Source organism: Xiphias gladius, chromosome 16 (assembly GCF_016859285.1).
Source record: "Xiphias gladius isolate SHS-SW01 ecotype Sanya breed wild chromosome 16, ASM1685928v1, whole genome shotgun sequence".
In the NCBI taxonomy this organism is placed as follows: Eukaryota; Metazoa; Chordata; class Actinopteri; order Istiophoriformes; family Xiphiidae; genus Xiphias; species Xiphias gladius.
In genome coordinates, this window is record NC_053415.1 from 27,492,883 (window position 1) to 27,504,242 (window position 11,360).

Consider the following 11,360-nt stretch of genomic DNA (forward strand, 5'->3'; position numbering starts at 1 on the left):
AACCTTTGCTGTGCTGTAACACTGTTTACTCTCCACTTTCTTGCCACAGGTTGGCAGCACACAACAAGCAATTAATTCTGAAGTGTTTGTTGATTGCATTTATTGCAGTATTGAAGCATTATTAAAGTTTCTCAGTGAAACAAGCTCAGAACATCCTCTCTACATGGACAGACTTAAGTAGCAGTAATGCTTCTTTCATTATAAAGATTGTTTCGGTATTTCATACATTATTATATTTCCATGCCTGGAACTCATCACAAACAGGAATGCAGGAAGTGAAACAACATTTAAGTAAGAGAGACTTGGCCATCATCTTAACCAACAACACGGTTTTAAGTGCTTCTTCAATATACACAGAAAAGTCTTCATTCAACTCACTTCTTCAACACAGAAAAATACCATTTCAAACCCCTTCACGATCATCAAAATCACGTCACTAATAACTCTTTGAAAATCACCTCCACACCGAGGCTGCAACATTCATTATCGATAAATCTGTTAATTATTTTCTCGATTAATCGTTTGGTCTCTTTAACGTCAGAACACAGTGAAAATTGCCAATCATAATATCACTGAACACAAGGTGATGCCATTATTTGTCCGACCAACAGTTTAAACCTCAAAAGGGTTCGATTTATTATGACGTAAGACCAAGAAAAGCAACTCATTCTCTCATTTGAGAAGCTGGAACCATCGAATGTCTGATATCTTTGCTTGACTTAAACGATGAATCGATGAATTTTAATCAATTAACCGACTAATGGCTGCAGCTCCACTCCACAACAGCCAAGATTGTGTGTCTGGCAGTGGTGGTAGATGAAAAGCTGAACCTCAGAGCTTGGAATGTAATTAAAGGTCTGACCCTCGAGGTTTCTGACAGGCTGTTACCCAGTGTCACAACAGCAGATAACACTGAGCGATTAAACTGCGTGATGTGCTTTTCCATCGCAAGATGATCGGCCCCGTCGATGGCGTCTTGGTGGACGAGCTCTCTGTTGGAGGTCAGACGGTCAAGGTTCCACCCCTGGTGAGCAAAACATCACAGAGATCTACTGATACCAGTTCCATTCCGCACTGGAAAGAGCAAAACTTCACCTTTGTCGCTCCTCCGTGTTTCTGTCTTTTTGGTCGTCATGCTTCGAGCTCTCCTGTCATCAAAGTGAAAACCGAACACCTCACATATAAGCCTGACACATGCAAAGTCACTTGTTTTGTTTTTTGCTTATTCACCGCAGTTGGCAATTTTAGCCAGACACTTCTCTTTACAACGTCGGCTTCGTTTTCCATTATTTTTGATTGGGAATGACACCGTGTCACAGTTTACTAACAATGTTGGAAGCTCGGCTTGTTTTAATCACAGATACGACCCTCGCCGCTTCAACCCAGAAACAAAAAAGCACAACAAATAAAGTCCCGGTCCCTGTTGGACAGCAGGCCTCGTCTGTTCTTCCTCATCGCTCCAGTTTACTCATCAGAGACTCCGTGGCGGCGAGGAAACAGGCCTCAAACTCCTGGTCGGAGAATCGTTCCACGGAGCGCCGGGCGTTTCGTCGGATCTCCAGTCTAGCTGCTGGCGACAGCGCCAGGATGGTGTCCATGGCAGCGGCGTAGCTGTCCTCGCTGTCAGCCAGGAAGCCCGTCTGTCCGCCCTCGTACGGCACCACAATGTCCAGCTTTGGACCTCCGGACTTATGGGCGAGAACAATGGTGCCTGCAGCCATGCACTCCACCACACCTGGGGGACAGAGAGGGGGGATGAACGTCCAAACCAACTGGTCTCATGCAGAACCGTTTACTGCTGGAATCACTCATCTGTAAGAAAATCCGCTGCTGCACAGACGTGATGATTTTCACATTATCAGAGCTTATAGTAGAATTTAAAAGACTGGAATATTATAGAATCCGCTGGATATTTCAGTGCTATTCACTTTCTCTGCACTGAATAATAAACAGAGACAGGTCAACAAGAAAGGGAATACTGTTGTCTACATCAAGAGAGTCGTTTATACACAGTGTCTCCAGTTTGTGCTCCAGAGAGCTCTGATGATTTATTTTTCACTGTAAAATACTGTTAAAATTGATTCCTTACATCAGTAAGCCAATAAGTCGTGACTGGATATTTTTAAACTCCAAAAGATCAATATCAGTATCTGCCTCAGAAGTCCTGTGTTGGTCAGGCCACACTTCAGTGTTGTAACAGCAGTTACACTGGATGCTCCTATTATTTCTGCTTGAATCCATTTGAGGTGGATAACTGCGTGATAAAATACCTGTGTAGGTTTCATAAACACAACGCAGGTGATGTCGTGTTGTGAGTGCCATGGTCTCCTCACCTATGCCAAAGTGCTCGTTCCACATGGTGTGCAGACCGACGGTGGCGTCCACCAGCTCCCTCTTCAGCTCCTCAAACGGGATGTTCAGTTTGAAGTCGACTTGGTCTGACACCCCCAGCTCCTGACAGAGCCCCCGCAGCATCAGCACCCTCTCCTCGTCTTCCTGGTTCCTGCATCCGCCAACCAGCACCAGCCGCAGCGACTCTTGCCCCCCGGGCCCCGCCCCTTTCCTGTCCAACAGTTTGCGAAATGCCCGAATCTGGAGCCGGTGGTCCTTCTCCGGCCTGAACTGACCTACCGACACGATGGAGCGGCACTTCCTGTCCCCTCCTCCTCCTCCTCCTCCTCCTCCCCCCTCTTCCTCGCCGCTCCCCAGCTCCCGCCCGAGCTCCTCCCAGCCCTCCTCCGTCTCATCCTCGTCCTCCTCCTCCAGCGGGACGTCCAGGAAGGCCCTGACGTCGCAGGGTGGGTAGACGATGCTGGTGCGGCTCGGGGAGCGCCACAGAGCCAGGATGTGTCCCAGCGTCCAGGTGGAGTTCACCATGATGACGTCGCTGCAAGAGCCGGCCAGGCCGTACAGCAGAGCAAAGCAGCAGTAGTACACCACCTTCACCGCACTCAGCAGGGGGTTTCTGGAGATGAAGTCAGCATTGTTGAACCTGGAAGACAGAAGAGGAAGAAGAGTTGGTCCACACTAGACCGGTCAAACACGCAGTCTTGTTCTCTCAGTTCCGGCCCTCTACCCAGACTAAAATGGCGTTTTTCTCCCCCAGAGACTGAGCCTTTCCAAATGTTCTCCAGAGTGTATAAGTCTTAACGCACCAGGTTGATGTTTCAGTATGTTCCAGGAAAATGGAGCTTTTACAGAACGATGCTGCAGCTGACTGCAGTTTTCTGTCACTGCCCAGTCTGCTTTCCAGACAGGGTCAAGGTCACCACCAACCCGCTTGGTGACTGCTATCATACCTGAACAGCTATGAAAGGTTGACAGGTGTGAGTAAGTTAGTGTGTGCAGCGTTACCTGGGGTTTCTCTCTCTGACCACAGACAACATGTCGGTACTGACGGTAGGGTAGTGGACGTAGCTCGCCACCGTACAGCCTCCCAGGTAGCGGAAGATTGGCAGGGTGAAGGCGTAGCCCATCGAGTCCACGTATAGGTCAGGAACAAAGGCCGTCAGAGCCTCCCAGCCTGAAACACACACACACACACTGTAGTTCTAACTGAATCTACAATCCCCATGCACGTCATAAAAGAAATCATTCAGTACAATTCTATAAACAGTACATCTGCTTCATGCGAAGGTGAAAACCCTCTGCTGCACAGGGAGTGATGTGCTTTATGTTTCCACAAGCACCAACAGCAGTTTGATTACATGACACCAAAGCTCTGACCCCTGTTTTCCCTAAATCCTAATCGTAATGGGCTCATCACAGTAAGATACTAAAATAGCCTTCTTCATGACTCTGGAGACAGACGATAGATGTCAGAAACATCATAAATATCACAAAGATTTATATTTATTATAATGTACTATTATGTTTATAATGTTAATATGGAATTCTTCCTTTGAATTATGACTGGGACAACGCAGAGGTTGAAAATGAGCCAGCACTTATTCTGCCATGTGTTGTTGTGAACACTGTAATTCGCGTACTCTTTCCATTTTGGCCCGGTCTTACCGAGGAACATGGAGCCGGCGCTCTGGCCCAGCAGGGTGAAGTGAGGGTAAGAGGTGGCCTCCACCAGCACGCGGTGACGCAGGAAGATGAAGGTGACCGGTCGAGGCAGCGTGATGTTGAAACGCTGTCGCGCTCCCTCCAGAATCTGCTCACCGGTCACTCCCCGGTCGCCCGTGTAAACCACGAAGGAGACGCCGGGGTATCTGCGATGAAAAAGGTTCCGTTACACCGTATTCAGGGATTGTGAGGTGAATTCAGGCAGTGGTAGGTTCAAGTTCAGGTCTGGCATCTATAAAATAAAACAACTTTCCACAAGACCACAGTGGGACATTATGGAGGCTCCTGTTATCATTTTATGGCCTAAGAATACCTATTAGTATTTGGAAATTTATTATTTCCACTGTTTCTATTGCTTCTTATTCTGTTGTCGCTGTGTGACAATATATTTTACTTAAAAAGACCTGGTTTTAGGGCTGAAACGATGAGTCGATTGACAGGAATATAATTAACCTTAAGCTACTATTTCGATAATCGAGTGATTGTTTCAGTGATTTTTCAAGCAAAATAAGTAAGAGAAACACAATGTGTGGTTTCAACTTGCTTTTCTTTTTCACATTTGATAGTAAACTGAATCTTTTTGGGTTGTGGACTGTTGGTCAGACAAAACAAGTCATTTGAAGACGTCCGTTGGGTTCTAGGAAATTTAAATGGGCATTTTTCAGTGTTTTCTGGCGTTTTATTGACAAAATGATGAATTGCTTAACAGGGTAACTACTCTGTAGATTTCTTGATGATGACACTAATGGTTAGTTGCGGCACTGGAAAGGGCCTTCACCAAACTGCCGACACAGAGTCGGAGGCAGACTATTCTAAGATATCGCTGCTGCGATTTCACCTCAGTGGGACTAAGAGGCCACTGTGGTGGAGTGTAACTCCAGCCAATAGGGGGCAGCATAGCACCAGAGAGTCCGGGTGGCGCCCACTCTCTGTGGACATGTTGCCGAACCTGCGTGGATCGGGGAATAATGTTTTCCACACAGGTTCGCCCTGCAGTCTGATTGTGTACCTGGCTGGCTGTTTTCTTTGGCTACTGTTAGGCTGACGACGACGGTCTCACGCCCGGTCTGCCCGGTCGCAGAGACGGGGAGGATGAAGTGGTGGCGGGTGTAGAGGAAGGTGAGGGAGAGGGAAGAGCAGCTGGAGCAGCTGGAGCAGCAGCATCCAAAAGATGGAGGGATGTCGCCGAGAGGGGGCGACTGCAACGCGGGTTTATAACCTACTCACAGCGACTACTTCTTCGTCCTCTCGTGTTGGACTGAGGGCAGACCGGACGCTACCGCGACTCACTATCGCCTCTTGAGGCACAAAGTGGTAGGGCTAGCTGGTTAGCATGCTAACTTCAGTAGATATCTGCAACACGATACACGGGCGCCTCTGACATAAGGTCAGAACTGTTATTTCTTCACATTCTGTTGATGATCTTATTTCATTTTTAAACTAACACACTCACATATTGCCACTTACTACTATTTATTCATTTATTGTGACCGTTGGTTGGACAAAACACACACTGTGCAGGTGTCACTTTCCCTCGGGGTAAATGAGATGATGAGCATTTCTCACCGTTTTCTGAATTTTTACAAACCAAACTATGAATCGATTGATTGAAGAACTAATCAGAGGATAGATCCATGATGAAAATAATCATTAGTCGCGGCCTTATAAAATAGTTAATACTGAGCTCCATCTCAACCAACTACAGCTGAAAATTACTGCTTTCTTATTAATGCATCAGTCATTTTAATCGGATAATATAATATACAATAGTTTCACAGTCACAGAGGAAACTTTGTATCCAGTACTTATACTGACATACCGAATTGTAATTGAGCATTTCTACAGTATATTTGTACTTTTACTTGAGTAAAAGACCTGAGCACTTCTTCCATCACTGTTTGGACCAGAAGTAAAGTGAAGTATGCGAACACGGGTGTCCACATACTTTTGGCCATATGGTGTACTGAGACGGTGTAGCCAGATCGTGGATGTATCATAAAAACTCTTCATACATCCACGAGTCTGCCGGTCCCCTAGCCCAGTCCCCTGTACCGGTGCATGAGGGCCCTCAGGGAGCACCACAGGACCCGCTCCCCGCCTCCTCCGGCGCTGCAGTACGGGTGGAAGAAAGCCACCGCCGGGCCGCCGTCCCGAGCCCGGCGGGCCTTGCGGCGGCCCTGCATCCACATGCGAAGCCCCAGCAGGAGCAGCAGCAGGACCAGGGTCAGGAACAGGCTGAGGTAGGCGCAGGGCACAACCAGGGACCACAGCAACCTGAGGAGGGGGGAGACAGAGCACGGTGAACCGGCTGTGAGTGGACGTGACACCGATTAGCCTGGCAGCTGCTGGGCGGGCTAAAGCTCGCTGTCCGACCGCCACAGAGGGCCCCGACTTCGCCTCTGTGCGACACTGGGTGCCGGTAAGATTGAACCGTGGTTCGGTGTGAGAGGCGAGGGGCTGCGGGAGACATTTACCTCATTAGGTCGCAGAAACACAGGGAGAAGTGGTGCTGGTGGTCCTGTCCCGCCATTTTGACAACACCACTGTTGACGTTTCACGGCTGTCAGCTGACCCAGAGGCCTCCATGTGATTGGCCGAGAGTTTGTTTACCCGCACGGCGTCGACACGTGACTTTAAATTTTTATTTTTTTTAGACATTAAAGTAAAACTCATGCCAGGCAAATATATGCAGAAATACGATTAACTGTAGAAGACACTATGTGTTTTCACCTTTTGATTTGTATAATTGGCAACTAAGGTCAATAAGGAAACGTAAAAACTAATAATGATAAAGAAGTCCAAAAGTACAAATACTTTTCCTTCCCTCCATCTTATAGTTGCATTATTAACGCAGGCTTTCTGCTTCTGGTCAACACAAAGTTCCTTTGTATAAATTCACGGAAAGCTCAATAATATTAAATATTCAACCTGAGCCCCTCACATGAGGGCGCTTTAATTTGCTCTATTTATTACAACACATGTTGAAATAAAACTAATACCAGGCACATAATAACATACACACATATTACTTGTACTAGTTTAAAAGATAAAAACACAAAATTCAACAAACATAATGTTTGTTTTCACCTTCGTAGTTTAAAAAAAATCATTCGTAATAAAAAAAATAACAAGGTAAAAATTGAGGTGCCATATTAAATCAGGTTCTGGCGAACAAGTCCAAGTTTAGCCGTGGAGGCGGTTTATTCTCTCTTATGCGTTTGATAGTTATATCCGCACAAGAGTATTAACGATAGTATTAATAATAACAGATAAACCCCAACAAAATACCGGTTCATCTCCCACCCAATCGTTTCATCATTCGCCTTTTCTCTGGCGTTTATACGGTTTAACAGGAAAACAGGCACCTCAGACAAAAAAGAACAGAAAACTGTAAATAATACAACCTGTAGTCTGGAAGCTCCCCGGTAAGTAAAAGATGGGGAGCAAGTGCTGCAGTGTAGCCGCCTTTGCTGTATCTATCAGGTCCGGGTCTGTTGGTTCTGGTACTGGTTGGAGTCAGGCTGGTGGGGACTGGGAGTTCTGCCGGGAACCATTATGGCTCTGAAGGAAGTCACTGAGGCAACAAGCGGGTGGTGGAGCCCGGAGCCGCACATCTGCCACAATGCAGGCTGAAGCTATTATTCAAACAACGTTCTGCCGTTTTCGGTTGTAGGTGGAACTAGATTCAGTCTCTCAACGGAGAAAGACACCAATGAGCTTCCTCTTACAATCCTGCTGAAGCTCATTGGTTACAAACGGTTTTAAGGCCGTTAACGTTCATTCACTTGAAACTAAACAAAAACTTTAAGAAAAATAGAACTATGACCAAATATTTCACAGTTTTCATCAGCGAATACAAACTAGATGATGATGTGAGAGAGACAAATGGAGAAATGAAGTAATGATGAGCTGCAGAGTCACAGGCTGTGGTGAAGCGGTTTCCTCCAGCAGCCGATAACAACATCTGCCGTTCGGAAGCTGGTTTATCTGTTTGACCTGCTGCAGTGACCTTGGTAAGAAGCATCTCACATTCAGTCTGAAGAACCAGATTTATGGACTAAACTCATCCACAACCCCCTGACATTCTGACAGGAAGCAGCAACGGGTCGGCTGAGACCAGCTGCGACGACACGCACCTCAAAACTTCTAAACTAGACTAAAATGTCTTTGTTTAGTTTTTGTCAACCTACCAAAAATCAGATGACTAAAACAACAGGGCTGGACCGATAAATCCCCAAACCATCAATACCACCGATACGCAGCCTTGTTTTGAGTACGGAAACTGGAGTCAAGGGATCGATACTAAAAGAAACCGGATCCGTCGCTTCATGTTAGACCACATCTTGTGTCTGTGCAGCGACGGCTCTTCAGTTCAGAGGACTCACATCATCAACGTTTGTTACCCACCATTAAATCTGTCTCTTGTTTAAACACGCGTGTGATGAGGTGAATTAGTTGGTGCTGATGAAAATATAATCAAAAGCAGCCTATTAATAATGAATCCGCTCATCAGTCGTAACAGGCAGAGCACCAGCTGCTTTAGCGATAAAAGGTATCAATGTCGGTATTGATATGAGGGATTCACTATAATATACATTTTGGTCAAACTAAATCCGCATCAGGGGCCAGAATTACGACTGGATCCTACCTGGCTGGAGGTACCAGCAGGGGGCACCTGGGGCGGGTCGGTGGCGGTTTACAGGGGAACCCCTCAGTGGTTCTATCCGTGGGTGGGTGGAGGTATCCGGCAGCAGAGGTGTGGGCGGGGATGCCCTCGGGGCGGGGGCGTCGGCGTCCCGCCTGCTGGGTCCCCTCCTACCTGCATCACCCTGATCCAGGAGCAGGGACCGAATCACTGAACCTGCTGTGGTGAGGAGGGGTGAGACCAGTAGGACCAGCGGAGGGGAGCCAAGTTCCCAGATACCTGAGCTCAGAGGAGGACTTGAGATGTTTCCCTCTCCTCGCAGAGTTTCGGTGTCAGTGCCCGACCTCCAGGGAGATGCGATTCACTCCCAACGTGCTTTAGCTTGAAAGGAATAGTTCAGCATTTTGGGGAAAAGCACCCATTTCAAGGACGTAGGTTTGGTTTTGACTCGGGACGTTTTTTATCAGACGGCTGCAACATACATGACCAGACCTGAACAGTTTGACTCTAGCTTTGATTTGATTTGCTTATACCTGTAACATCCCTAAAACAGGACTCGTATCACCACCATCCTTCTCTCTTCTTCCACTTTCTTTATTTTTCCCCAAAGTTCAGAGCCTTTACGGAAACACACGCATTTTTCAATATGATCTCATTTACATATTCAGACAGATGAGGAACTAAGAGCCGATAACAACTAAATGTAGAACCAACAACAAAATACAACACACTTTTAGCTACAGGTTGAAAGGTAAGTGATGACAATCAGAGTAGAGCAGTGTGCACAGGAAGCCCTCAGGCTGTCTGAGGGGCAGGGCCCAAAAAATGTGAGGGGGCACCTGACACATTCAGTTGGCCCCCACCAGCAGAGAGCAGCGATGCACCCCCAGTTAAGATGAGCATTTTATAGGGAGATTGCGAATACAAGGAAAACGATTCCTGTGTAGGAAAAAGGATCTACTCTCTCAACATTTACTTAGCCAACATCTCTGCCATTCAACCTTTGAAATGTTTATTTCTCAGACACGGCAGAGCGCTTCACATCGTCTGCATTGAAAGGCCACATCATCATCTTTCCTCGCCTGTGGGGGCACTAGCACACCTTCCTCCACGATGGCACCTCATCCCAGTAGAGAAGCACTTTTTCCGGATTTAGCCGGAGCTAAGTCAGCCGACACGGGGCTTTGCTACGTGTTCCGCTTTGTGCGGAGCCTCTCTCCAGAGTCCACCTTTAAAAGACTGTCAGCTTGTTGTTCAGGACTGGCCATTCTTCTGTCCCCACTAGGTTTACATTCATTCAGTTTTGGGGTTTTTTTCTGCCGAACTTCTAAACTTAAGCTGCTGGGTTATCATCATCGTCCGTTCAACCAGAAGGCTTGAGGTGCGTCCGCCGGTGTCGCTGCGCTCTGCGTCTGCTCGGTGCATCGGAGGAGTTCGCGGGCAGATAAACGTGAGCCTCAGTGTCATCCCTCGGATCTGCTCGGTGACGCATCCCGACAAGTCTGAGACCCGAGCTCCGTGAAGCTCAAGCCGAGAATGAGCCAAAACTTTAAGCATTTCACTTAAAGGGGCCCCCGAAGCAGCCAGATGTGAAAGAGTCTGATGTAGCGACCCGGGACCAGATCTAGTAAATCCAGCCGTCAGACTGATGTTTCTCTCCGAAGCGTAATGGAGTAAAAGTATAAAGCAGCGTGAAATGGAAAACGTCAAGAAAAGGAAATTGTACTTAAAAAGTGGTGGGATGCAACGAAGTACTTTTACTGTCCTGTACCACGGTACAAGTTAGGGGTACGTTATTTGCACATCGTTTAGTAATTTTATAGGAATTTCCTGGAAAGATCTACGCACATTATAGGGAATGTTTCAAAGACTGTTATTTGTGTTGAATTAGTTGTGTTGAGAAATGGATTTGCAGACAAACTATCCAGGTACAAACCCACCAATTAACTGGGATTAATCACTAAACACTAATAATTAGCACCGAATGAAAGAGTTCGGTCCAGGAATCTCCAGGTGAGTTTACAGCTACATCAGTTACTTTCTAGGAATCTGGTGAAGCGGTCGAATGTTACACACATTTCTGTGTCTCATAGAGCACAACAGTGTTTCCTTCACAGGGTGAGTGTTTCTCTGCAGTGAGAACTTGTACTTTTGATGCTTTCAGTTTATTTGGTTGCTAAATACTTTTACTTAAGTAACATTTAGAATACGGGACTTTTACTTGGGTCAGAGTAGGTTACACATAAGTGTTTGGACAGTGACACAGTTTCGGTAATTCTGCCTCTGTACACCACGACCAGTTTGGTGGCGAGGGACCCGGCTGCCCCCCCACAGAGCCCATCCAGCACCTCTGACATGAACCGGAACAGCGACTGTCTCGGACCGTGTGGCCCACGTCAGTGCTGGACGTCACCGCTGCCGACGTAGACTGAAACCAGAAGAGCGGAGGCTGCTGCGGCGGCACGTTAATGCCCCAATGCAACCACATCTGGATGAAATGCAGGTACATAACCTCCTGCCTGTCCACTGTGAGACTGTGTCTCTCTCCATCGGTCTGTCCCTATATGCCTTTCTGGCACCACCTGTCTCTCTTACTACCTGTCGGCCTACCTGTGTTTAGTATTAACTCCCTGTCTGTCTCTGT

General features: G+C 47.1%; 1 protein-coding gene across 1 annotated transcript; it reads right to left on the reverse strand.

Annotated features, from left to right (window-relative positions):
* Nucleotides 1-83: 83 nt before the first annotated feature.
* On the reverse strand, nucleotides 84-6,637 carry LOC120801467 (GDP-Man:Man(3)GlcNAc(2)-PP-Dol alpha-1,2-mannosyltransferase-like). The gene is made up of 6 exons (XM_040148523.1): nucleotides 6,546-6,637; nucleotides 6,124-6,345; nucleotides 4,015-4,217; nucleotides 3,355-3,523; nucleotides 2,334-2,992; nucleotides 84-1,735 (listed from the first exon to the last, which is right to left on the reverse strand). The coding sequence occupies exons 1-6, from the start codon at nucleotides 6,599-6,601 to the stop codon at nucleotides 1,452-1,454; spliced, it is 1,593 nt and encodes a 530-aa protein (XP_040004457.1). The 5' UTR covers nucleotides 6,602-6,637; the 3' UTR covers nucleotides 84-1,451.
* Between the last annotated feature and the right edge of the window lie 4,723 nt (nucleotides 6,638-11,360).

What these genes read in the sequence shown, in the direction of transcription:
- LOC120801467 (XM_040148523.1), bottom strand. Translation starts at nt 6,601, where the DNA reads ATGGCGGGACAGGACCACCAGCACCACTTCTCCCTGTGTTTCTGCGAC. An exon ending in TGTTTCTGCGACCTAATGAG is followed by an intron (nt 6,346 to 6,545) that starts GTAAATGTCTCC and finishes CCCCCTCCTCAG; the next exon opens with GTTGCTGTGGTCCCTGGTTG. An exon ending in CGCCGGCTCCATGTTCCTCG is followed by an intron (nt 3,524 to 4,014) that starts GTAAGACCGGGC and finishes TGTGTGTTTCAG; the next exon opens with GCTGGGAGGCTCTGACGGCC.